This window comes from Microplitis demolitor, chromosome 5 (genome assembly GCF_026212275.2).
Source record: "Microplitis demolitor isolate Queensland-Clemson2020A chromosome 5, iyMicDemo2.1a, whole genome shotgun sequence".
Lineage (NCBI taxonomy): Eukaryota > Metazoa > Arthropoda > Insecta > Hymenoptera > Braconidae > Microplitis > Microplitis demolitor.
The window spans coordinates 16,864,453-16,890,065 of NC_068549.1; the positions used below are offsets into that span (position 1 = coordinate 16,864,453).

General features: G+C 28.3%; 2 protein-coding genes across 4 annotated transcripts; one reads left to right on the top strand and one right to left on the bottom strand.

Annotated features, from left to right (window-relative positions):
• Window positions 1–84: 84 nt before the first annotated feature.
• Window positions 85–4,944, bottom strand: LOC103573801 (aspartate aminotransferase, cytoplasmic). 2 transcript variants are annotated; one of them, XM_008553014.3, is made up of 6 exons: window positions 4,839–4,944; window positions 4,600–4,731; window positions 2,874–3,164; window positions 2,245–2,779; window positions 2,014–2,156; window positions 85–1,943 (listed from the first exon to the last, which is right to left on the bottom strand). In XM_008553014.3, exons 2-6 carry the CDS (start codon window positions 4,712–4,714, stop codon window positions 1,783–1,785), a joined length of 1,245 nt encoding a protein of 414 aa, XP_008551236.1. In that variant the 5' UTR covers window positions 4,715–4,731; window positions 4,839–4,944; the 3' UTR covers window positions 85–1,782. The 2 variants fall into 2 exon arrangements, with proteins under 2 accessions (XP_008551236.1, XP_014299034.1); XM_014443548.2 differs by having other exon boundaries at window positions 4,817–4,930.
• An 82-nt stretch (window positions 4,945–5,026) lies between these two features.
• On the top strand, window positions 5,027–17,086 carry LOC103573802 (DNA polymerase interacting tetratricopeptide repeat-containing, protein of 47 kDa). Of its 2 annotated transcripts, XM_008553015.2 has the most exons (8): window positions 5,027–5,166; window positions 14,092–14,161; window positions 14,336–14,631; window positions 14,709–14,880; window positions 14,975–15,167; window positions 15,240–15,517; window positions 15,602–15,763; window positions 16,871–17,086. In XM_008553015.2, the coding sequence occupies exons 3-8, from the start codon at window positions 14,355–14,357 to the stop codon at window positions 16,971–16,973; spliced, it is 1,185 nt and encodes a 394-aa protein (XP_008551237.1). In that variant the 5' UTR covers window positions 5,027–5,166; window positions 14,092–14,161; window positions 14,336–14,354; the 3' UTR covers window positions 16,974–17,086. The 2 variants fall into 2 exon arrangements, with proteins under 2 accessions (XP_008551237.1, XP_008551238.1); XM_008553016.2 differs by lacking the exon at window positions 14,092–14,161 and having other exon boundaries at window positions 5,028–5,166.
• The last annotated feature ends 8,527 nt before the right edge of the window (window positions 17,087–25,613 follow it).

The window sequence follows — 25,613 nt, forward strand, 5'->3', positions numbered from 1 at the left end:
ATATATTTATTTGTGTATAACGATAAACATTTAAATGCGTTGAATTCGAAAAAATATATTAAGGTTATAGAAATAAAATTTAAATTATCGAATCAAATATTAAAATAATTATTTAAAAACTTTAATTGATTATCCAATATTTAATCTCATTACGGTCAGTTATTGCTAAGATAGTTTTATCCTACTGCTATTTCTATCGAGAATTGTTGATTAACTTTTCTAAGAAGCTCATTGGTTTAAACCCTGAATGTTTATTATCATTATTGAAAAATTTATCATACGTATTGATATCAGATAATTTTACTGATTCATAAATAAAATTTGTAAAATTTAATTTGAACATTTTACGTTTTGTTTTAAATTTAAGAAAATTAATGTAACCAAATTGATACATTGCGAATAATCTATATGTAATTATATTGAGTTAATAAACATTGATATATGTATATATATGTAAACGTAAATATTTATATTTCATTAAACATATAATCTATTTAAACTCACGAGAACAGTGTCAAGTGCTACGATTCTTTGGCACGTGGTTCAACAAAACATAAAAAATAATATAATACGGAATGCACCATAATATGTGTATACAATAATGCATTATTAATTGAATTCTTTGTACTTTTTTTACCATACTAATATTTTTTTCTATTTAACAAATCTCACAAACAAATCCTACCTTTACTTTTTGTTAAATTATTTGTTTTAATCTAACATCAACTTGTATATTTATTAGGATGGTCGTTAAAAATTAAATTTTTTTCGCGTTCTATCTTATCCTTATTGGCTATCGTCCCATAAGGGCCACGTGTCATTCAAACACTCCTTAAAAAATTGCTTTTTTCCGGTAAAAACATGAGAGAATTTCTATAAAAAATGAAAAAAACACACAAGAAGATCGATGTTTATTTTTTTATAAATCCGTGGAAAAATCTTACGAAATATGCAGATTTGAAAGACACTTCAAATAAATAATTTTATAGTAAATTTAATTCTCTGCAAAACATGACGTATACATATTTTTTAAAATATGGATATTTATAAAAATATTTCAAAAAATTTTCGTGAATACTTTAAGGAATCTTAATAATAATAATTAATTGCATAATACTTATTATAGTGTTGGACTATTTTTAATAATATAAAATATATAACATTAATTGATATTTAAAAAAATACTTCTTGCATTAACTAGGTCAGATTCACGAAACTTATTTTTTGAATAGTTTTATATTCATAGATTTTTTTTTAATAGTTTTAAATATTCACTCTTTGAAAAAATGGATACATTTTTTATAGAGAATTAAAATTCTTATAAAATCATTTATACAGATTTTTTTCAAATCTGCATATTTCATAGGATATTTCCATGGATTCATAAAAAAATCAACTTTGATTCCTTTGCGGCGCATGTTATTTTTATTTAAAAAAAAAATAATATTTTTAAATATTTCTCTCATATTTTTCAACGAACAAAAAAACTTTTTAAGGGACGCCTGAAAAAATTTAATTTTCAACGAGCATCCTAATATTAATATCCCGCTAACATGTCCGCTATTATGTCATACGTATATAAGAGGGTAGTTTTTCTATTAATTATTGTTCTCTTTGTTTTTAATATTTATCTCGATTCTCAACCGTTTGATGTGAATTGTATCGCTAATTATAAAACTACCATTGTTGTATACAAGACACTTAATGATATATGGTCAAGAAATAATATTTTTTATTTTATTTTCTCTTTATTATTGATTGGTTATATCTTTATGGCTGGATTTAAACGGAATTTTTCGCTGGATCTGAAAACAATGTAACAGCATCATGAAAAGCATTAGCCACATAGTCGATATTTTTATCAGTTAATGCGCATATATTTATACGTCCACTACGAAGCATGTAGATATGATAATGATCCTTTAAGTGTGCAACTTGTCTTTCTAAAATTTATAAAAAAATATTTTTGTACAATAAATAATCATAAATAAATTTATTTTTTAAATTATTTACCAGTTAAACCAGTATAGGAAAACATTCCTATTTGATTGATAATATGATCCCAATTGCCAGGGGTTCTTAATTTTAATAGTCTGTCATACAATGCTTTTCTCATCAGTTTTATTCTGTCAGACATTACACGAATGTGATCTTTCCTGTAATTAATTTATACGAATAAATATTTTTATATAATAAATATGAGATATATAAATAAATATATAAATATATTAATTAAAAATTTACCATTCTTCATGTAAATCGTCATTGCCCAAAACAGTAGCAACGATACGAGCACCATGATTTGGCGGGTTACTGTACATTCCACGAACAATTAGTGTCAGTTGTGATTTAACTTGTGCTATTTCTTTAGTATTATTCATAACAACAACGAGATTACCAACGCGCTCATTGTATAATCCAAAATTTTTAGCAAAACTTTGAGCACAGAAAAATTCAATGCCACGCTCAGCAAAAAGACGAGGTGCGTATGCATCATGATCAACATCCCCGCTAGCGAAACCTTGATAAGCACTATCAAAGAATGTAAACAATTTTTTTTGCTCAATTACATCAGCTATTTGTTTCCATTGTTCATGAGTAGGATCACACCCGGTTGGATTATGAGCACACGCATGAAGAATAATAACTGAATTTTCTGGTGCGTCTCTTAGATCTTGTAGCATACCCTCAATATCAACACTACGTGTTTCTGCATTCCAATACCGATATTCACATCCTTTTTTAAAGCCTGCGTTGGTAAATACCAGTTTGTGATTTTCTGTTGCAGAAAAATAAATATCATAAGTTAATATAATTTTCTTTTAAAAAACAAATGGTTTTATTATTATATGTATATGTAATTCTGTATTTACCCCACGTAGGTGTGCTGTAGTAAAAAGTATCATAATGAAAAATACGTGAAAGAAATTCAGCTCCAACACGTAAAGATCCAGTGCCTGAAAGCGACTGTATACCAAATGCTCTGCTTTGAAGAATAGCTTGGGATTTTTGACCCAATAGCATAGTCGTTGCAAGTCGACTAAATGCCTCTAAACCAAGAATTGGAAGATACTCATGATTTTGAACATCGTCTTCAGCTAATAATTTCTCGACTTTTCTTACTGCTGGCAAAACCCATGGTTTTCCTTCATTGGTTCGATATGCTAAAAGAATTAAATATTTATTTATTTAGTGACACAACCGGTGAATCGAAGACATTTGATCCCAGCGATAATTGATCCTTTGACAATTTCTTCGAGCGATAATTGAATTGAGACGTTATTGATCTGAGAATCAACTGACTGAATGATATAAAATTTGGGCGTAGTTTATTCTTAGAGTACTTGATTATGGTGTGAATTAATTTCACTAAATAATTTTTTCAGTACCATTGCAAGCATGGGTGTGTTAACATACTATTGTAATTACACACACAAACCTTTGAAAAAAGAGCATATTTTCTTTGCACACGTTTGTGTTTACATATTTATAGTTTTTCCAGAAAATGAGTCACCGTCAATTTTAACTGCCACTCTTAGAAAATAGACGGATCCTGACGGAGACTTACTCTCTCTGGGAGGATTTTAACTGATATTTTATTCGAGGATATTAGCTTGTGTAACCAATAATATTGGTTGCATAATCGTTTGGATCAATTGTCGACGGAATTATCCACGGATCAATTATCGTGAGTCAATTGTCGCAGATCAATTGTCCTCGGACTAACTGTCAGGTAACCATTTATTTATTTATTAACGCTTTCACCAATTTACAAATTTTACAGTTTACATTCGCGTTATCACAGTGCGAATAATAACAAAAGAGAAACTACAAATTATTAACAAATGATCTTGAGGAGTAAACTACAAAAAATAAACATAAATAGTTATACAGTTCAAATTATTCTTAATTATTGGATTCAGTTGTCACTCTATTTTCCATTTCCACTTAAATTGACTTTTTGAATGAGTTAAGCGACCCACCAAAGAAATTTACAGATTTTGAGTATTCATTGACTAGTTTAAAAATTATATTCCTGGGGCCGTTTTGTATAAATGACTTATTGAAGTATGGAACTTCTAAGAGTCTATTTTCCCTTAGATTCGTATTCGGGATGTTGAACGACATCTGATAATATTTCTATATTGATTTATAATTAAATAGTATCAGACAAAAATTAATTTAAATCTGTTGCTTTCATGTTGTTTATTAATGTGTTTAGTGATAATAAACTAGGTGATAATGTTTCCTAATCATGTTAATGATAATAAAAATATTATTTTATCATGGCTCTGTCTGCATGGGCTATTACATAACATTTATCTTGTAGTATTTGTAAAGGTTAAATTTAAGGTCATTTCTATTATAAATACCACAAATTAGTTATAGCCGACAGTTAACTTTTAAAATGATGATCTGCATATGTGATAAAAATACATTTAAAATATTTATTTAATTTAATAAATTTAAACTTCTTTATTAATCTCAAGCTTCTTTGACTTTCGGTTTCGTTAAATTTATAATAAAAAATAATGAATTTCGTAAAACTGTAAAAGCCAACAAATTAAAAAAAAAAAAAAGTAATAATAATTAACTTACCACCAATAACAAGGCTGACTTTATTTTCAAACTTATCATCGACAAATGTTTTTTGAAGTGCAAAAACTTCAATAGGTGGTCCCAATTCGATACCAGTAAATCTAGATATCGACATTTTTTGTCTAATGTAAACTAAAAAATTATAACAATAGTATGTCAATTTATAAATTTTATTTATTTTTTTTAATTTTACAAAAATTAATAATTAAAAAATTACTTTATTTAAAAATTTGACTTACAACTTGGTAGACTCACGTGATTTATGAAAAAATACTGATTATGATAATTCAGCTGATATTTCTAGCTCTGGAATAAAATTGTAGTGGGAAAAATTGAGATGGACTTATCAACATGTGTCAGCAATGATGAAAACATAAATATTATTCTAGTAATAAAAATTATATCACTATATGCTAGCAGTTGCCGTGCTCTCTGGTGGTTCATTCATAAACACAAGTCGAGTAAAAAAAAAATATCATCGAACAAACAACACATGTGTTGTCTTTAACATAACCTATTATTTTATCCAACCGTTGTCAGCTTGTAGATTTGTCTTATTGCAATTAGGTAAATAAAATTTATATTTATTTATTATATGATTTATGACAGAAAATAAAATAAATTTTTAATAATTTGGAAACCACACAATCTTTAAACTTGCGTGCTGTGAAATGTAATTCTCATAAATTACTAACTTACCGCTGGTTGCTCAAGTATGAGTGAATGCTAAAATAACACGTGCGTGATGACAGGTTGATGGATCTCTAAATTTTATCAATTTGTTTAATTGTAACAAGCAGTCTCTAAAGTAATTGAATTATAACATTTAAGTCTTTTTAGCTAATAATATAAATTTTAAATTTAATGAGGGTCTAGCTTAGGACAACATAATTTAAATTCAAAGAAAATAGGACAACAATAACGAGTGTGAATGTAGTAGACATCAGAGAAATTTAAAATTATAAATAAATAGAGTAAATAATTTAAAAAATGCAATTATTAATTTCAAAATTAAAAAAAAAATTTATTTGATTAATTGTTTACTCGATTTATTAACAATTTTTAATTTGTCTGATGTCTACTACAATCATACTCATAAAAAATAAAATTTTTAAATGTTGTAAGAATTTAAATCCCATAATAATTATATTATTAGAGTTTCATGTGCTGTTGTCAAATTAATTTTTTTTTTAAATATCGACTTATAATTCCGGTTTAGTGTTGTGCATAGCCTAGTTTTATATCACTTTAAGCGAAAAAAACGCCACCTAGTAGTCAGAATTAAAGGTAGATTTCTCAAAAACAATTTTGGGTGCTCATAAAAGCGAAAGATTATTACGAAATTAAAACTAAAAACTAGGGATGTGCGAATAATTAAAATTTTTCAATCTATTCGTATTTCGTAATTTTTACATTGCCCGTATCTTCGAATTATTTGAAATATACGTTATAGCAACTAAAATAGCTCAGAGATAATTTTAAGATATCCTAAAGATCTGTTGAAACGGACAAGACAAATTTTGTTGTGTTTCAAAGATTTTTATACTTTTTCTCGTTTTAAAAAAGTCATTTCAATTGAAAAGTCGTTCGGATAACTTATTTGATAATTATTCACAATTACCTTTTTGCCGCCGTTTGTGTCAAATTTTTTAAGTAGATATTTTTTTTTTTTATGACTTAAACTTCTGATTGTTTGGCCAACATTTTGGCACCTTATCGATAGGTCAAAAAATATTTGCTATTTGGAAAGTTCGGCTTGCTGTTCTGATCATATTTATTTAACGTAAATTTACGTCTTTGTTTTTTTATTATGAACTATGGTCTAGATTAGTTAAAATACACGGAGACAATACGCACTTTGAGCAGTAAGACGAATTTGCCATTCGGTTTTGAATTATTCGTAAATTTTCGTATTGTTCGAATACTAATCCGAATTTCAAACATAAAATTCTTATCTAGCTTGTAATTGACTATAAATTATTTGCATTTTTGTATATCGAGAATAAGTATTCAAGAAAACATTAACGTCGTAATGTAAAGCAAGATAAATTACTATTAAAAAAGGCAATTGTCACTCTTTTGAATAACAGAGGTGTACCCGTCCCATAAATGCTTTAAGTTGGGAATATAACAGTTCTGAAATAAGTTTCTTACCAGGGACACTACAATCGGTGGGCGCGATCTGGTGGCGAGCACCGAACTACTTCCGCTGCTGTTGGTTAGCATCAAGATAATTTAATTTTTTATTTATTTATTTAACGCCAATTAGCAGTATACAATAACAATTTACATACGATATGAAAGGAGAGTAACAGGCAAAATAACGCTTTAAGCGATGGATTGTAATATAGATATACAAAAATAATGAAGACAAAAAGATTGCACGTGGAGGAGTTTGTGGTTAGTCGTTGTATTCCAGTACCAGCTTTTTGACAGACGTTCGAAAGGATGGGTAGGGATGATCAAAGAAGTTCACATCCTTGCAGATAGCATTGACCGAATTAGATGTTCTGTTGATATGTCCAAAACGGACATAGTTTTTGGAGGGTTTTGTAGTATTTAGCAGCCGGCTATGTTGTAGGCCCGTTTTCAGGCAGATAAATTCAAAACGTTCAAGCATTTCTGGAGATTCAATCTACCCATTGATTACCTTGTAGAAGAACAAAATGTCGTTAACTTATCTTAAATTCCCTAAATAATTGATATGAAAGTACTCATATACTGCGTTGGTATCCAAGTCATAGCCTGTCTGTCGTAGGAAGTAAGATAGAAACGCAGAATCTACGTTAGATTTTTTCAAGCCTAGCAACCAGTGTTTTGGTATGGGGTGCTCAGATAACCGAGTTATACTCCATTATAGGTCTTACCAATGAGGAGTAGAGACTAAGCAATGTAGTAACGTTTCTGAACTCTTTGCCTTCCCTAAAGATGAATCCGAGGGTACGATAGGCCTTTTTAGTGATATTGTTTATATGTTGTGTAAATGATAACTTGCTGTCGATGATAATTCCGAGGTCTTTGATAGCAGAGACTGTTTTGATGGGTTCATTACCAAGTTCGTATGCGGCAGGCAGAGGGAACGGCGATCTAGTTATCGTCATGATGGCATATTTTTTAATGTTAAGGTTGAGTTTGTTGGTCTTGCACCAGTTCGAGACTCTGTTAATGTCAGCTTGTAATAGTGCGGTATCCTCGACTCCGCCTATCCGCTTGAAGATTTTTAGATCGTCGTCGTATAGTAAGAAGTTTGATTCTAAACTATCCCCTATACCATTTATGAAAATGTTGAATAGAATAGGACCAAGGTGGGAGCCTGGGGGGACATTATATTTACGTAATTATCTTTACTAAATATTTTATAGTTTCTAATAATTTGTTTTGTTGGTGGATTATAAAATATTTAGTTAAAACAAACAAATATATGCTTGACAATGGGCAATCAAATCATTTTGTAATCATAACTAAAATTTAGTTGTCAGAAGACAATTTTTTTCTGTGTATAAAATTTTTAAAAATGATAATGATATAAAAAACATAAAAATTTGAATTAAATCTTGGTTTTTTAGCTTTTATTTATTTTTAACAAAATTAATTAAACTGAATACTTTTCATTGAAAAGTTATTAGAGAAAAGGGTCAATGAAATTTTAAAAATCCACTATTTCTAAGCTAATTTTATGCGCATTGTGTATCAGTGAGATGTTTTTGTTTTTATATTAAACGTTTTTGAGGTTGTTGTTTTGAATTGATTTTGTTTCCAGCACTTAAATTTTTAAGCATAATAATATCTGAAGTTTGTATTTAAGTACTTAAGAAAGTATTTTTTACCAGTACAAACTTCAATAAAATACTTCTGATAAATTGCCGACAAAAACCTGTTTATAAAGTTTTTTTTTCTAGTTTTAGTCATGCTTGGTACGTGTATTTAAATACTTGAATGTATACGTCGATAAAATACTTTTAATCAATTATCCAGATATTTTAAATACTCTTTCAGTATTTAAAATATTTCTTAAATACTGATATTTAAATATTTTTGCAAGTGTTTTTTTTTTTTTTTATAAATTGCATTAGTATTTAAATAATTTTGAAAGATATCTTTTATTAGACTGGTGATACAGTTTTTGTATACAGAAATTTTTTTTTGAACAAGTGGTTGATCTTAATTTGAATTAAAAAAGTTTTTCTATTTAAAAAATTTTAGTATTTGTTTTTTTTTCCATTAATCGAATAAGATTTTTTTCAACACTTAAAAATAAAAAAATAAATATATTTTTAACATCTATTATTTTACTGCTACAAAAGTTTTCAAAGTCAAAATAAATTGTTTTTTTTTACCATAAAACTGATATTATTTATTTATTCGTTTGTGTGTGTTTGATTTTTTTTTTTTTTTTTTTTTGACAAAAAAATTTTAGAAAATAATGATATTCATATGCTTAAGCATAGTAAGTCTTTTAATATGTTTTAAGAAATTTTTCGTTAAATTTTCAAATTGATCTGATAATGAGACTGTAAAAACTGATTGTATTGTAATGATTTTTCTAGAATTGTTTTATAAAAATTTATAGTCATTTTTTTTAGAACTACACACCTCTGACAACAAAACTTATAAAACTAATTTATCTTTTAGTATACCGAGAAAAAGTAATTTTCGGCGCAAAATTTTTTAAATCGTCCTAAGAAAATTTTTTTCATCCTATGAAATTTTTTGCATTATAAATTAAAAACAAAAATTTTCTTGTGCCAAGAAATTTTTTCTAGCCTTAAGAAAATTTTTGTTTTCATTTCATAATGCAAAATTTTTCTTGTTCCAAGAAATCTTTATTTTTTGTGGAAATTTCATAAGAATCTATCTATTGGACATGTCTCTTCATGGTAGAATTTTTGAAAAATTCCGCTATATTCTATCATAATCCGTCGAGTAGATTCGAAAAATACTATTGATTCGAACGTTTATAACGCGTTTTATTGCGCCGATAGCACCCACAATCCTAAACGGATCTTAATGAAACTTTGTCACTTATTTTATGAACGATTATCTCAATGAGCCGATCGATTAGTTTAAAAATGGTGGACGTTTAAAATTCCAAAAATAACAAAAACTGCTACTTTTGTTGTCTTTTTCGTGAATAAATTTTTAACGAAAACATATAGCCTTATTGTGGAAAGAACGTTGTAGCTGATAAAATAAGCTATATTTATTGTTTTACTATAATTTTTTCAACTTTGATAAATCCTCAAAGGTGTATGATTAATTTGGTGTTATTGCTAAAATTCAATTCCTCTAACTTTAGCATTTTTTGACCTCGAAATTCATGAAAATGTAAAAAAAAAATCTGGGCGTCGGTTGGCCCTGCCGGCCAGCCCCAAAAACTTCCCGCTGTTTTCGAGCTCAAGGCTAAGGTGGCAATCGACGCGTTTTATCAAATTCTAGAGCTGATAAGATTTTGAAGTCGAACGTTCTAGTCGTTTGTGAGAAATCACTAAATAACTTCTCGAAATTTTTGAAAATTGTCGATTTTCTTAGCGGGAAGTTAAAAAAAAAGTTATTTATCAATTTAATTTTAAGATTTCAAAATAAGTAAGTAGTAAAAAATCTACTTCCATTTCGGATGCCGAATGGCTTTTTTGATTTTACTGTGGTGTTTCCTTTAACATACGCTTACAATTGCAAGTCTGAGGATCCATTTTTTTGTATCATTCGGTATGGGTCGGCCAAGTCTAAAACATTAGATTTTGAGATTTATCCTGCAAAATTGTATCAACCGTCGTAAGACTCGTTACAATTATTCATTTACCAATTCTGGAGATATTGCGGGACAAAAATTATTCCATTTTTTTTCTTTATTGTGTCTGATTAAATCAATTCATTTGAATGAAACCTACTGCAATTAAAAGAATTAATTGTGATCTAGATCTTAGTAAATTTGTAAAGTTATTGGACAAATAGTTAACTACATACCGAACAACCAAAGTTATAAAAAATTTTATTCCATATATTCAAGAACTGAATGATTGGTTGAATAAAATTTAAGTATTAATAAAAATATATGATCAAGGGAAAATTATCAAAAAAAGATATGATTTTGACCTAATTTATTTTTTTCGTCTTCTTTGATGTTTTTATTAAAAGAAGAAAAAAATATTTACAGCTCCATTTACTTTGGCATGTAAGAATTTTTTCTTTAAGAGTTTTCCAGAACTTATTTTTAATCGCTTAATTAAGTTGGATAAATGAATTAATTAAAATGAACAAAGTAGAATATTAATATTTGAGTAAGTTATGTTTGTTTGAAAACAATTCAAATTATGTACTCACAGGGCAGACCCCTAGGGATCATCATGCTTACACTGAGAATAGTTTACAGTTGCAAGTAAATATAATATTATAGATATATGTAGTGGTAATAAAATTATTTAATGAATCAAGTAAATGACCGTATTTTATCGAACTAAATAGATGTTTACTTGCTGTAATCTATTTTCTATTAATTCAATAAGTTATCCATTAAGTAATCGAATTTATTTGAACTTGCAATTAATTTTTATGTTTAGCGGCGCTGCCATGAATTTTTTTTTTATTTTTTCTATTTTTCAAACCCCTATAAATTATTATAAAATAATGACTTCCCAATGTTTCTTAATTAATTTGAATCAAACAAACAATTGAAAAAAAAAATTTTTAAATAAACAGAATCGTTAGTTTCAATTTTTAATTTTATTTTTCTTTCTTAAATTTTTATAAGGAACTCAAAAATGTTTTGTTTATTTTTGAATATTTTTCGCTGACTTGCATCATCTATTGAAAGAAATTACATTTAAAAGCCGCAATAACCTTATTTTACTAGCCAAAGTAAAGGCTCATTATTTATAATTACACAAAAAAAAAATCGAACTTAAAAAGTTGTCGACTTAAAAAATGTAAATTTCACCAAAAGGATTATTATGATTATGTTGGATTTAAAATTATAAAAGCAATAATTTATTTAAGCTCATTGATCTTGTATACGCTAGTAAATTACAGGACTAATCCACAGGGTATATCGATTGTCACAATTTCTTTTGTTAACGAAAATTGATTTTATCAAATATTTTATGACCTCATCTGGCTCCCCTCGATTACATTCGTAGTCGATTTCAAATAAGGTGACTTCTAGTGATAAAATCATGTATTAGGATGATAATTGCTACTGGGGAACTTAAGTTCAGGGGTTGAATCATATACTCTGAAATAAAATGAGTTGTTAATCTATTGATCAATCCTTGTCAGATCAACTGTTGCATTAACGTGTGTATGTGGTAATCAATGATTTATTCCGAATAAATTTACTTTGATTAACGCATGATAACTCCATAAATTTTTCTTTATTGTAACTTAATTCTTGTTGAATTCTACACGGAAAGATTAGAACCCGAGTGGTTACTGTTCTGCACCCGACTCAGTACGGTTCTAGAAAAAAATGAAAGAAAATTGAGTTAGCACCCGACTGAGTGATGTGCGCACACGACTCAGTCAGGTTCTGCACAGTAACCAGTGTGGCGCTGCACCACAATCAGAGCACAGTAACCAGTCTGGTGCCGCACATGAATGGCTCGGGTGCAGCACACGAATAAGTAATGTCTTGAGAATTCTCAGCCGAAGATTTTCGAGCACACTACTGACTAATGTGTGTCACACGGATAGTTACAGTTCCGCACCGTAACCATTCGGGTGCTGCACGCGAGTCAGTATGGTCTGAGATTGTAAAATTTCTTTCAAATGCTTAGCAAGTTTGTGTGAAAAGAATACGTAAATTTAGTCGTCTTAATTATTATTTAATATTTATCTACATTCAGTGTTCAATACCGATTGGATTTAATATTTAGGTAAGTATATACATATTAAAAATGTTGTTAATAGTCGTTTATGTATGGTATGCTGTGTTGACTTTGTGAGGTTAAGTATTAAGTATGTCACGAACACAAAATCATTTCACTTAATATATTATCGGTATTGAACACTGAATGTAGATAAATATTAAATAATAATTAAGACGACTAAATTTACGTATTCTTTTCACACAAACTTGCTAAGCATTTGAAAGAAATTTTACAATCTCAGACCATACTGACTCGCGTGCAGCACCCGAATGGTTGCGGTGCGGAACCGTAACTATTCGTGTGACACACATTAGTCAGTAGTGTGCTCGAAAATCTTCGGCTGAGAATTCTCAAGACATTACTTATTCGTGTGCTGCACCCGAGCCATTCATGTGCGGCACCAGACTGGTTACTGTGCTCTAATTGTCGTGCAGCGCCACACTGGTTACTGTGCAGAACATGACTGAGTCGTGTGCAGAACAGTAACCACTCGGGTTCTAATCTTTCCGTGTATACACCATTGAAACACAGCACTAAAAGACAAAATAACCTTTGAAGATATTTTTTTTTTTTTCAGTAAGAAATTATGCCACTGAAAATATTTAATCTAATACATTTTTAATATGAAAACTTAAAGGTTTCAGTCAATATGATTTTTTAATTCGGAGATAACTAAGTTTCATTCACGATATAATGATCGTTTTTTTTTTTTTTTTTCAAAATCAGTAAATAAATTTCGATTTTCTTCTATTAAGAAAATTATTCTTCTATAGTTAGATACTGTCGTTCTCAGTATCAAACTCTTCAGCTCAGTTTTTATAAAGTTCAAAGAAGAGCCAAAAAACTGTAAAAAGACATTTTTGACTTAAATCAACAATTTTTTTAAATGTGCAAAAATATGTAGATACTCTTATTCATTTTTTCAATTAATGTGTCTGTAAGAAATATTTTTAATAGATTTCATAGAAATTTGGCTACTACATTTGTCTCATTTGGATTTTTCAAAGAATTTTGCCTTCCCCTATCATAATTAATTGAGTAAGTTCCAAAAATATGTGATATGACGCGTCTTGTGGCGATGATGGCGTCTACAATTCTAAGTGGATCTTAATGAAACTTGGCATACTTATTTTTTAGTCGAAAATCTAGGTTAAGTTCGAAGATGAACCTCATCAAGTTACTCAATTTGTCATTTAGACTATTTCTTTATAAATTTTTATGGTGTTGAAATCTATAAAAAATGTTTAAAAAAAATTGTTTTCAATTAATTTTTATCGGAAAAATTAAAAATTAAGGAATAAACAACAAGAAATCTATTTTCATTTCTATTTTCGAATGGTCTTTTTATTTTAATTTCTGAAAATATCAATTTCCTAACTTTTCGTCAAAGATAAGTGATTTTCGTGCGACAACTTTTATTACTTTAAATTCGGAATAAATGTGTAACAAGCACAGACAATTTGTATTACGAATATTGATGAGAGAAAATTCCAAAATGTGATTTTCATAAAAATCTGTAATTAGGAAGTTTGCTAATGAGAACAACAATACGAAATAATTTATTTTTATTTACTATTTAAGGAAGTATTCATTTTATAAAAGCAAATTTTTTTTTTTTTTTTTTTTTCAGTTCATAAACGGGAGTTTCTGAACACATTTGCAGAATTTTTAATTCTTATTGTAAAATTGTTTTATTACGGGTTCGTTATTTTTATATTACTTTATACTTGCATAAAAAGTTTTAAAATTACGCCGATATAGTTGGCTTTCGTATTATATATATAAAAAACTTAATTAAATAAAACTTAAATATCTGATTTCTGAGTACTGAATTATACGACGTTTAATTTTTTTAATTATTAATAATTTTTTAGATATATTTTATAACTAAGTATGTCTGAAGATAATGACAAAAAAAAATCAAATGAAAAAAAATGGACTGATGAAGAACGTTTAGAGCTTGCCGCAAAACTTGATAATGAACTAGATGAATATATAAATAGTTTAGAAAAAAAAAAATATACAGAGGGATGGCCAGAAGATCGATGGCAAGAAGAGATGGAGAAACATCCGTTTTTTATGAAAGAAATTCCTGAAAGTGGAGAAGTTTCTCCACTCATGGAAGGTCTTCAGCAATTGAAATACAGTGAAGAAGATAATACTCCAGATGGTTTTATATTGTTTATTAATTTATTTGTATCGTTAAAAATGTTTATATGTCATCAATATAATGTATATTCCTTTTAGAATTGGCTGCTAATTATAAGGAAGATGGTAATTTTAATTATAAATATAAAAAATATCGTTTAGCCATTTTGAGTTACACAGAAGGTATTAAAACACAGTGTAAAGATGATAATATACGAGCACAACTGTACAACAATAGAGCAGCCTCTCATTTTATGTTAAAAAATTACCGGTAAATTTGATATTTTTTATCTATATATTAAAAATAAAATAAATTATTAAATGGTGTCATTTTAAATATAATCGAAACTGTATAAATTACAAAGCTCGAGTTTAAATGACAGTAAACATGCTATGAAACTTCAACCGAATTATCCAAAAGCATTGTCCCGAGCTGCAAGCTGTTGTTATTATATTAAAAATTATGATGAATGTATTGAATTCTGCAATAAATATATCGCTGAAAATGGACCGAATGTGGAAATTTCAAGCTTGATGACAAAAGCCATTCTAGAACGAGTAGATTTTATTTATTTACTATATTTTTAATAACGACATAATTGTTTTTACATTTTAATTTACTTTTTTTAGAAACAAAAACAGCGTACAGAACGATTGAAAAATAAACGAGATGAAACGGAAAAAAAGGAAGAGGAAAAATTATTGCAAGCAATAAAATCGCGTAATATTAAATTTGATTTTAATGATAAAAAAATATTAGAAATTAAAAATCTAGTGCCACAAATTCCGCAATTAGCTGAACATAGAGTACGAATCGATACCGATGATAGATTAATTTGGCCTGTTGTAATTTTGTATCCTGAAACAATGCAAACTGATTTCATTCAAAACTTTCATGAAAATACTCGGTAAATAATTTTTTTTTAAATATGTATATATTTAATTTATGTTTATATTTAAGATATACTTTAATTTTTATTTCATCTCCTTAGATTTATAGATCAACTAGAAGAAGTTTTTACAGAACCTCCTGAATGGGATATCGAACGGCGCTATAATCTTTCTAATGTAAATGTTTATTTTGAAGGAGATAAAAAAACGATTCATAAAGTGGATGTTAATCAAACATTAGAATCAATATTAAAAACCAATGGGTATATTTTTTTAGTCTTAAATATTAAGTTTGCAGAAATAATAAATTTTATTAAAATTACCTTATAAAAAAATCTATATGGGAAGCCAGCTTAAATTCTCATGAAGATTCTCATATCGTCCCTTTTCTAGGTAAACCTCGTAACTACATTTTTTTCGTAATTAAAATTATGAGTGAATAACATTCTTTAGTACTGCTATTGCGTAAAAAAAGTTTCACATTTTAATAATTAAAACAGAATGTTCAAGAAACTTTATAATTTTAATATTTTCATTAACGCACGAGTAACAGAGTAGATGTTTTGACCGATTTCTGAAAAAATTGTAATTTTGCAGTTACGAGATTTACCCAGAAAGGGAACGATATAGCGTTTTCAGATGGATTCCTATATGAATCCAGCATAGATTCCTTTATAGATTCTTACGGGATTCCCATGAGAACCTACACCATGCAAAAATCCAAATGAGAACTTTATTTATTCTTATGTGGACTGATACATGGATTACCATGAATATTAAATTTTTACATAAAAATTCAGATATTCAGATTCCTATATGAATTTTCATTGAGATGGTTCCTTCCTTATCCTACCCAATCTTCTTCTATTCTAATGCTCTTATCCTATAATACGGAAAAGTGTGGAACGCTTCATGTATATAGTCCCGTATGTGTGTGTAAAAACACAAATACTTTCCTGCTTAACAGCATTATTTAAATTATTTTTTAGGATTCCGCATTTTTTAAATAATTTAAGTAATGCTATTAAGCAGGAAAGTATGTGTGTTTTTATACACATATACGTGACTATATATATGGAGCGTTTCAAAATTTTCCGTATTCTGTCATAAGAATTCAAATATCCAAGTTCCTGTATGTGATTTTTGTATGGGAATTCATGTTCCAAGAGGTTCCTTATGGGAAGCCAGGTATCTATAGTTTTCCATAAGGATTTTCGGTATAAATCCATACTTTCCTATGTTGATTCCCATCTATCCTTATCTGCATCCATAGTTTCCTATATGGATTTATATAGATTCCCCTACAATCCGACGTAGATTTTTTCGAAAGTTCGTGTTCTAATTAAATTAACATTAAATATTTTTTTTAGATTTATTGTGAAAGCAGGAACTCCTTCATTTTTTATTTTGGTTGCCAACAGTGATGCTGAAAAAAAATTTTTAAATAATTACAAATCTTCAATGACATCGTGATACATGACTAATTAAATAAAATAACGTAACTTATCATGAATTAATATTATGAATGTGTTTTAATATTTTTTAATCATTAAAAAATTGATTTGGTTGAATAAAGCATAAAAAAAACTTAAAAAGTAATGATTTATTTGATGTATTTTTAAATTCCCTTAAACTTAAAAAATATATCGGACTTACAATGTACAATATTTACTGATACTTAATATTTCATATAATTATATGTTTTTTTTTAATTTAAGTGAAATTAAATTAAATGATATTTAATCTTTAAATATGCATTCAAATCTAATTAGATCTGTAAAGATATACTTAGATCTATCAATAAATCCACTATTCTTTTGCTCTGAAATTCGATCTCTCGTTTTATAAATAAGTTGAGATATAAGTAAATCTCTCAAGATCTTAGTAGATCTATTCACTTTGAAATTGGATATCAGCAGCAACGATTTAACTATAATAAGAACGGAAATGTAATGGTTAAAAAATACGCCGCAAAAAAAAACTTTTTAAACCTATTGTTTGTAAATTTTGAGATCCTTTAAAAATTCATTTCGTAATTTTTGAGATCAATGTAATAGATTAGATTTAGTGTTAAAATTTAAATAATAAGATATTTTATATTGAAAGTTTATAATATAAACTATTTTATTTTGAGTCATCACAAATTTTAATTAATTGAATTAGAGACAAAATATTTTCACTTGAATGACGTTCTGTAATTACATTAACAGTAGATACATTGATATATTCTATCCATTGTTTTTTATTTAATAAAATACATGCTCCCAACAAATACGTGTGGTAGAAATATAAATGAATATTGATAGACAGACGTAAACTATAATCAATTATGCGCTACAGAGCTTGTAGAGAAATAAAAATGCCCGATATAAATATTATACGAGAAAAAATACTCTCATGTGCATCAAATCACATTGACCCGTATCATTTATTCAGTTAATATCATGTCTTTGACGTTTTATAATGGAATTCTTCTGCACAATCTATCTAAGTATATAAATATATACGTTAATTGCGTTAATACGTTAATGCTGGGATTCACGTTACGTGTTTACTTTTTGTTTCCGTATATTGATTCTTACACATAAATTATTTAGAATTTACGATCGTTAAACAATAATATGCATAAATCGTATACAAAGAGTTAAAAAAAAAAAAAATTATCAGATGAAAGTAGTTCTTTCAAGTGGAAAAATAAAAAATAAAAAAAATAATATCGGTTTTGTAGAACGAGACAATTAAATAATAATGTTGATGTTGATAAAGAGAATAGAAAAATTTTTAATAAAAAAAAAACCGAACGAAAAAAAAGAAGATAACCACCACATAGTGCGTCTATACATATTTTAATATTTATTATTATTATTTTTTTAGTGCAACATAAATTAATAAAACTCTTTTTTAACTGGCACGGGTCATTTTTTACGGCTTCATATCAGACATTTAAAATTGCTTTTCCGTTGTAGAACTTTTCAAGAAATTTTTTCTTTACTTTAAAGTACCGTTAATCTTCATACATCAAAATTTATCATTATGTCATAGAAAAATATATTGTATCAATCCTCTATTAACGTCGTTTTTTTTCTATTTCATTGTAAATAATAGTGATTATTTAGTTAGTATAATAACAATTAAGTATTTGTTATAAAAATATGTTGGGTCTATAGAATTATAAATTTAAGTTTTTTTTACTTATGCATTGTTAAAAATGGAAAGTAAAATCCAGAGTGAATACGGATTTCATTTCAATCTAAATTCATTCCATTACTCGGAGTTTTAAAAAATCACTACGCATGGAGATTGTATAGAAATTTTTTTTGTGCGTGTGTTATTTCAATTCGTATTTACGCCGGCCCGGATTTTTAACACTTAAATAATTTTATATTTAATAGAAATAACTTTTTTATGAGAAATATAATTATTTTAATAAATAATTGATTCAGGTATTACACTGTAAAAAATAACCGGGGTAAGTCCAAGCAGTGTAGGTCTTAAAATTGGCGGTGTTAAATTTCAACACCGAAAGCGGTGTGAAAATAACGTCACCGCCGGTGTAAATATTCTGTACCGGTGTTAAAAAAAATTTTCTGGTGTTAAAATATTTTACTTTGTGAATATTTCTACTTACTCGATCACTATACTTGTTAATAAATTATATTTTTTATTGATTTTCATAAAGAACTGATATTTTTTGTGTTTTTTAATCTTTGAAGTTAAAGCTCCAAGTGGACGCAGTTTACCCCGCTTTTACACCAGAATTACTCCGCTTTTACACCGGTTACCCCTGATTTTACATCGATATTACTCCGCTTTTATACCGGTATTTTAACACTGCTGAATTACGCCTCTTACACCAGTATAATTTCATTTTAACACCGGGTGGAGTTAAAATGAGTCCATTTTTAACACCGCTCTTTTTACAGTGTAATAATTAAACATAATATATAATTTGTTATTTATTTAAATTTATTTTATGGGGAGAAATGTGTGCCAAGAAATTTCTTTTAGTCTTAAGAAACTTTTTGTTTACATTTTATAATGCAAATTATTTTTCACGCCCAGAAATCATTTTTCTCTATGTATTACTAGTTATAGTAACATAGTATATATTTTTAATTTCAATAAAGTATGAAATGTTATTTCGTTGTATGGTTGATGTTAGTCCGAAATTACTCCGCTACAAAAAATCCCTATTCACTCCGCATGCGAAGATTTTTTTTTAACTCCGAGTGACGGAGTGAATTCGGGCTGAAATATAATACGTATTTACTTTCAATTTTTTATAGTGGATAGTTGTTCTTATTATTTTAGATGGTAACCGTTGTTATGGCAATGCTGACGGAGTCATTTTTAATACCAACTAAGATAGTACAGATCCATCTTGATACAGTTCATCCTCGTTACAAGACAGTCGGAATGATAGGTGAAAAAATTGTTAGAATTCGGGTTCTCCCACTATCATGCTTGATAGCGTTTTGCGTTTTTGCGAACTTCGCTATATGACTATCGGTGTTTTATTTCGTAAAAGAGATTTACTGTATTTTTTACTTAAAGTAAGACTAACTTAGTCTTATAACAAGGACTGGGCGCAAAATATAAATAAGGCAATTGGTGGAGGAAGAGTTCTAAACAATTTTTAAAAAATTGAGGGGAAGAGTCTTACAACGGAGTCTCATAACGAAGTTAGACTCGAGTAAAAATTATCATGTACCGTAGGAGAGCCTATTATTTTCACATAATAGTTTTTATTATGTTAACGTCATAGTATAAATATTACGCTACGATAGTTAATATTGCAATTTATTTTTTCTCCATGTAGTTATTGATCAGAAATATACAGTACACATATTAAAAAGTAGCATTTCGATTATCAGTAATGACATATAGGAACATGTAATCAAGCAGATTGATTGCCAGGATATCAGATGTTATGTTTATGTGAATATCGTTTTAGAGGTTTCATCCGAAATGTACATACTAGATGGATGACTCGTCAGTGGAGTGGCTCAATGCTTGAATGTATGACGGTACTATGATTTACAGCCACACTATAGTCTATAGATCCGTAGTGATAAATAGAGCGGTTTAAGGTAAAGGATACACTTGAATTACTTCATTGACGAATATATCAAGTACATATATCTATATATCTATAAGTAGAATGAAACCGTTAAAAATAAATTCGTAAAAGTGATTGTATGCTTCGATGGGAATCTATATTCGCACTTTATTATATCATAAAACAAATTTGTTAAATTAAATTTGAGTTTTTTGTTTCTTATTTCGAAGTTATATTTGATCTACAATAAAATCGATATTATTTAGAAATCGAATTCGTATACGTTGACAATTTTTTGATAATGATGTATCATCATGTTGTAATAAAATTTATCTTTTTTGTGCGACACACTCTCTAAAACTGAATTAGTAAAAATTAGTGAATATTCACTAACAGAGTGATAGCCGTACCACGTACTTCAAAAAGTGGTATGTCTATAATTCTAAATTAGTAAATATTGACTATTTCCTAGTTAATTTCGCTAATTTATTTTTAGAGAGCATATTAGTGACATAATTATCGAGACTAACAATATTATAACATAATATTTTATCTACACGATGGTAATAATTATCATCCTGAATTGTAAATATATATATTAACCGTTACTCTAAAAATACTACTAGTTATTATATCATGTAATAAATATCACAAACATATATCTTTCACAATACATCAAAGATATAAGTTATTAACTTGCGTTCCAATTATTATAATTCATATATAGTAACTATTATTGTCTTCAATGAGAATGATTGTCATGCTTCACGAAGAGTATATTGCAAAGCAGAGATGAAATAAGACGATTGCAGCTAGACGAGGGTGAAGTTGATATGACTACCCGAGCCGAAAGCGAAGGCTGACATTGACCGACGTCTGAAATTGTGTTTTATCCCGTGCCACGCATTATATTTTTCACATTATCTACATTGATACTAGAAGTTTTAAAGTCTGGAGCCAGTCGAAATAGGCTAATTTCGGACCAATAGCACAGCAAAAAATAATGCTACATTTTAAAAAATGCTGTCCATCAGTGGTATCGTCATTTTGTCGATTTTTTTCATCGGTACTGGACTTTGAAAAATTCCATTTCGTTTACAGCATTAGTTAACAAAAAAAAAAGTCTGTGGACGATATGACAGAAATTCGTTTCGGAAAAAATGCTATCGATTAGTGGTATCGACATTTTGTCATTTTTTAAAAATTTTCTTTGATTTATAATGTAAAGAACTTGAGAGAAAAATTTCTTGGGAGAAGATATATATGAAGGAGAGGAAAGTCTCTGGTTTTAGGGAGCAGCAGCGAGAGTAGTTCGAGGCTCGCCACTAGATCGCGTCCAACCGTTTGTGCTGTCCCTGGCAAGATATATATTTTAGAATTGTTATTTTCCATACTTGAAAACAACACTGGCTCGGGTACTCCTCTGTTATTCGACAGAGTGACAAACGCCTTATAAGGAGACAAATAAGTGAGATATAGTAGAAGTATATTTTGATAATTTAGAAAGAATCTTTTGGTATCTATTTTTTTTTTCCGAAGATCAGCGTATTGTTTTATAGTGTTGTAATAAGCACCTTCGATTGTAAATATAGTGTCAATGTGAGTTTTAGTCTCAGGAACCGTAATTTTTAAAATATTACTATCAAGATCTCTAAAATCATCATGTTACAGAGTTCTTGACCTCTGCATGCTCCAAGTACTCCAAGAATCACAACCACCTTAATTCAATAAAATGAGTGATAAATCGAATATAATATAAAATAAATTTTTTTTAATTATCATTTAAGATAAACGTATGATTTCTAACCTTTGTTGCTAAATATCGATCATCTGGAGCTTCTTTTAGAAACTTGTCAATCTCACGAGACAAAAAAATTTTTTGACTGTTTCGGAATCCTGTCCTTTTTAACTTCCCGCTAAGAAAATCGACGATTTTCAAAAATTTCGAGAAGTTATTGTTTTCACCCCGATTTTCGAAAATCGAGTTTTCATCAGATGTCGACGTTTTGAGGTCCTAGGAAGCTATTCTGACTATTTTCAGAATGATGTCCGAATGTCCGAATGTGTGTGTGTGTGTGTATGTATGTAAACTCTTTGTAACTTTTGAACTAATAAATCGATTTGGATGGTTGAGGTGGCAATCGAAAGAGCTTGTTAGCCTTCAACTTTCCTGAAAATTTCAGATTATTTGATCGAATAGACTCGAAAATATTGGCGAATTACGAAAAAAAACAAATTTTTTTTGTTTTTTATTGATTTCTCAAAAACGACTTATACGATCGACTTCAAAATCTAATCAGCTCTAGTACTCAATAAAACGCGTCGATTGCCACCTCAAACATCAAAATCGGATAATTCGTTCGAGAGTTATCGCGGGAGAAAGAAATGGTGAAAAACGATTTTTTCTAAATATTTTTGAAACGACTGACGCGATCGATTTAAAATTTTAATCAGCTCTAGAACTCAATAAAACGCGCCGATTGCCACGTCAACTATCAAAATCGATTGATTAGTTCAAAAGATATCGGCGTTGAAAAGTTAAAAAAATAACATTTTATGTTATTTTTTCCGGATAAATCAGAATATAACGTACTAAAATGTGCCTGATATCATACCAACTCATCTTTTTTATGGTTTCTTTCGATCATATAATGTCATCGAACTTGGTTTTTAGTTTAAATCATATTATCAACAAAAAAATCGATAAAACGTAGTTTTTAATATTTTTATCGGATATTTCATATTTTATTGTTTCTTACATGAGTCAAAATTTATTTAAATCTTGATTTTGATCCCCGACATTGATTTCTGCCTCAATACACTTATTTTACTGAACAAAATCAGGAACTAAATTTTAAAAACCGCTTCATTGATGATTTTCGATTCTTAAATTTTAAAACTTCAGCATAACAGGTAACTTGTTAGAGCTTGAAAAGATCATAAAAAAACAATTGCATGTGATAGCATTTTCGAGCTCGAAGAGCTCGAAAATATATCTACACTAATGTTTTCGAGCTCTTTGAGGTCGAAAACAGCGGAAAGTTTTGGGGCTGGCCGCAGGGTCAACCGACAGACCGATTTTTTTTTTTTCAAGAATGCTTAAAGACGAGGATACCTACCGATATCAACATTATGCCTAGAATTTATTGTACTCTTAAGTATTGAGTATGTTGACGATAATGTAGTCGGAGTGTATTTTGTTGCTTGGTCAACGGAATAGCTCAAAACCACATCTGACCACGATTTTGCTCCTTGAATTTTTTTCTAATCGGTAAATGCATCGTAGCAACTAAGATACCGGTCTTTCGATTTATCTGACAACAAATCAAGCGAAGCAGTTTTTGCCTTTTCTAAAAGATGATGTGGTGTACCTTCGCACATATCATCATCATTTTCAAAATTTTATTCATTATTTTCACTCATTTTAAATTATTTTATTTATTTATTTTGTACATACGTACGTACACACATACATACACTCGGGCATCCTCTTGAAAATAGTCAGAATAGATTCCTAGGACCTCAACACTCATTCAAATATACTCAACAAGATTTAAATTCATACCCTTGAAAGATAATTTATTAACGAATAAAACAAATTTAATTTCAAGTCTTTTTTTTTTAAATAATGATTGAAAAAAAAAAAAAAAAAAAAAAAAAAATATATATATAAACAAATCCTGTGATGTCCGTCAGTATGTACGGATGTTGGTAAACACATTAACTAATAAAATACACAACCGATTGATATTTTTTTTTTTTTTTTATTACACTTGAATTCTTAAACAGAAGAAGCCTTATGAAAATCACTATTCAAAACTTTTTGGTTTCATTAAAATTAATATAAATCAAAAACTAACAATTCACGAAAAAATATAGCGGCCATATTTGTTTTTTATTATCATTATTATACTCATTTATTATTATCATACACATTTATTATTATTATAATTTCTTAGCAGCTCACAGAATATTGAGCTCACCTTTCTTTGATGGTGATTCATGGGAAGGTGTACGTATAATTGAAACAAGAATCGGTTTACTTTTTAATCGTAATAATAATGTATAAACTTCGTTTAAAGATGGTAAAAGCAACACCGTAAAGGGAACCTCCATCACTAATAAATATTGCAATAATTTAGTATTGGGTCAAATTTTCAATGATTTATCAATCCGAAATCATGTTTTATAATTAACAAATTAAAAAATTTGAAATCAGTTTGATCCTGTGCGTCACTTCCAAAACATCCCGCTGTTTTTGAGCGCTTAGAGCTCAATAATACTTTTTCACACTAGTATTTTCAAACTGTTTGAGTTAAAAAAAGTTAAGTCATAGATTGGGCTACGAAAATTCAATAAAATTAAACATAATTTTAAAAATCGTTTTCTGTTTCATTTTGATCCAATTTAAAACTTCTTTTCAATTACTTATATTTATTCTTGACGAACCTTACGTTTCATAAACAATAATATTAAAAAAAAATTTAAGAATTAATACTTTTTCCGAGTTATTTTTGATTATTCGAATTTTTGTAGTGTAAAACAAGGCTACTTTTTTTTGGACTCTTCGAGCTATAAAAACCCAATGCAGTAATGAATATTTTTGAACTCAAAGAGCTCAAAAGTGTATTCACAGTAACATTTTCGAGCTTAAAAAAAGCGAAAAAAGCGAGAAGTTTTGGGGCTGGCCTGCAGTATCAAAAGTTCCAGATTTTTATTTTTGAGTCATTTTTGTTTAGAAAAATGTTTTTATTATTGAGTGAGCAAATGAGTTGTGCACGTTTGGATTTTCCAACTTTTTTTGGAAAATTTTCAATTTTCTTAGCGGGAAGTTAAAAAATTAAATATAAAATGCTCAATTATATTTTCAAAAGTGATTTTGGAATGTTCAAAGACATTTCAAAACATAAACTTTTCTTATGAAATTTTGGAAGTACCGGATCTACTACAGCTGCTGATGTAGCAACTTCTTTTTTTTCGGAGAATAAAATATTCTATACTATTGTTCTAAAATAAAATCCAGCATTACATTTATTTATTTTCGCAATGTTCTA

What these genes read in the sequence shown, in the direction of transcription:
- LOC103573801 (XM_008553014.3), bottom strand. Translation starts at nt 4,714, where the DNA reads ATGTCGATATCTAGATTTACTGGTATCGAATTGGGACCACCTATTGAA. An exon ending in GACGATTTACATGAAGAATG is followed by an intron (nt 2,157 to 2,244) that starts GTAAATTTTTAA and finishes AATTAATTACAG; the next exon opens with GAAAGATCACATTCGTGTAA. An exon ending in TTCCTATACTGGTTTAACTG is followed by an intron (nt 1,944 to 2,013) that starts GTAAATAATTTA and finishes TATAAATTTTAG; the next exon opens with AAAGACAAGTTGCACACTTA.
- LOC103573802 (XM_008553015.2), top strand. Translation starts at nt 14,355, where the DNA reads ATGTCTGAAGATAATGACAAAAAAAAATCAAATGAAAAAAAATGGACT. An exon ending in AGAAGATAATACTCCAGATG is followed by an intron (nt 14,632 to 14,708) that starts GTTTTATATTGT and finishes TATTCCTTTTAG; the next exon opens with AATTGGCTGCTAATTATAAG. An exon ending in TTTATGTTAAAAAATTACCG is followed by an intron (nt 14,881 to 14,974) that starts GTAAATTTGATA and finishes TAAATTACAAAG; the next exon opens with CTCGAGTTTAAATGACAGTA.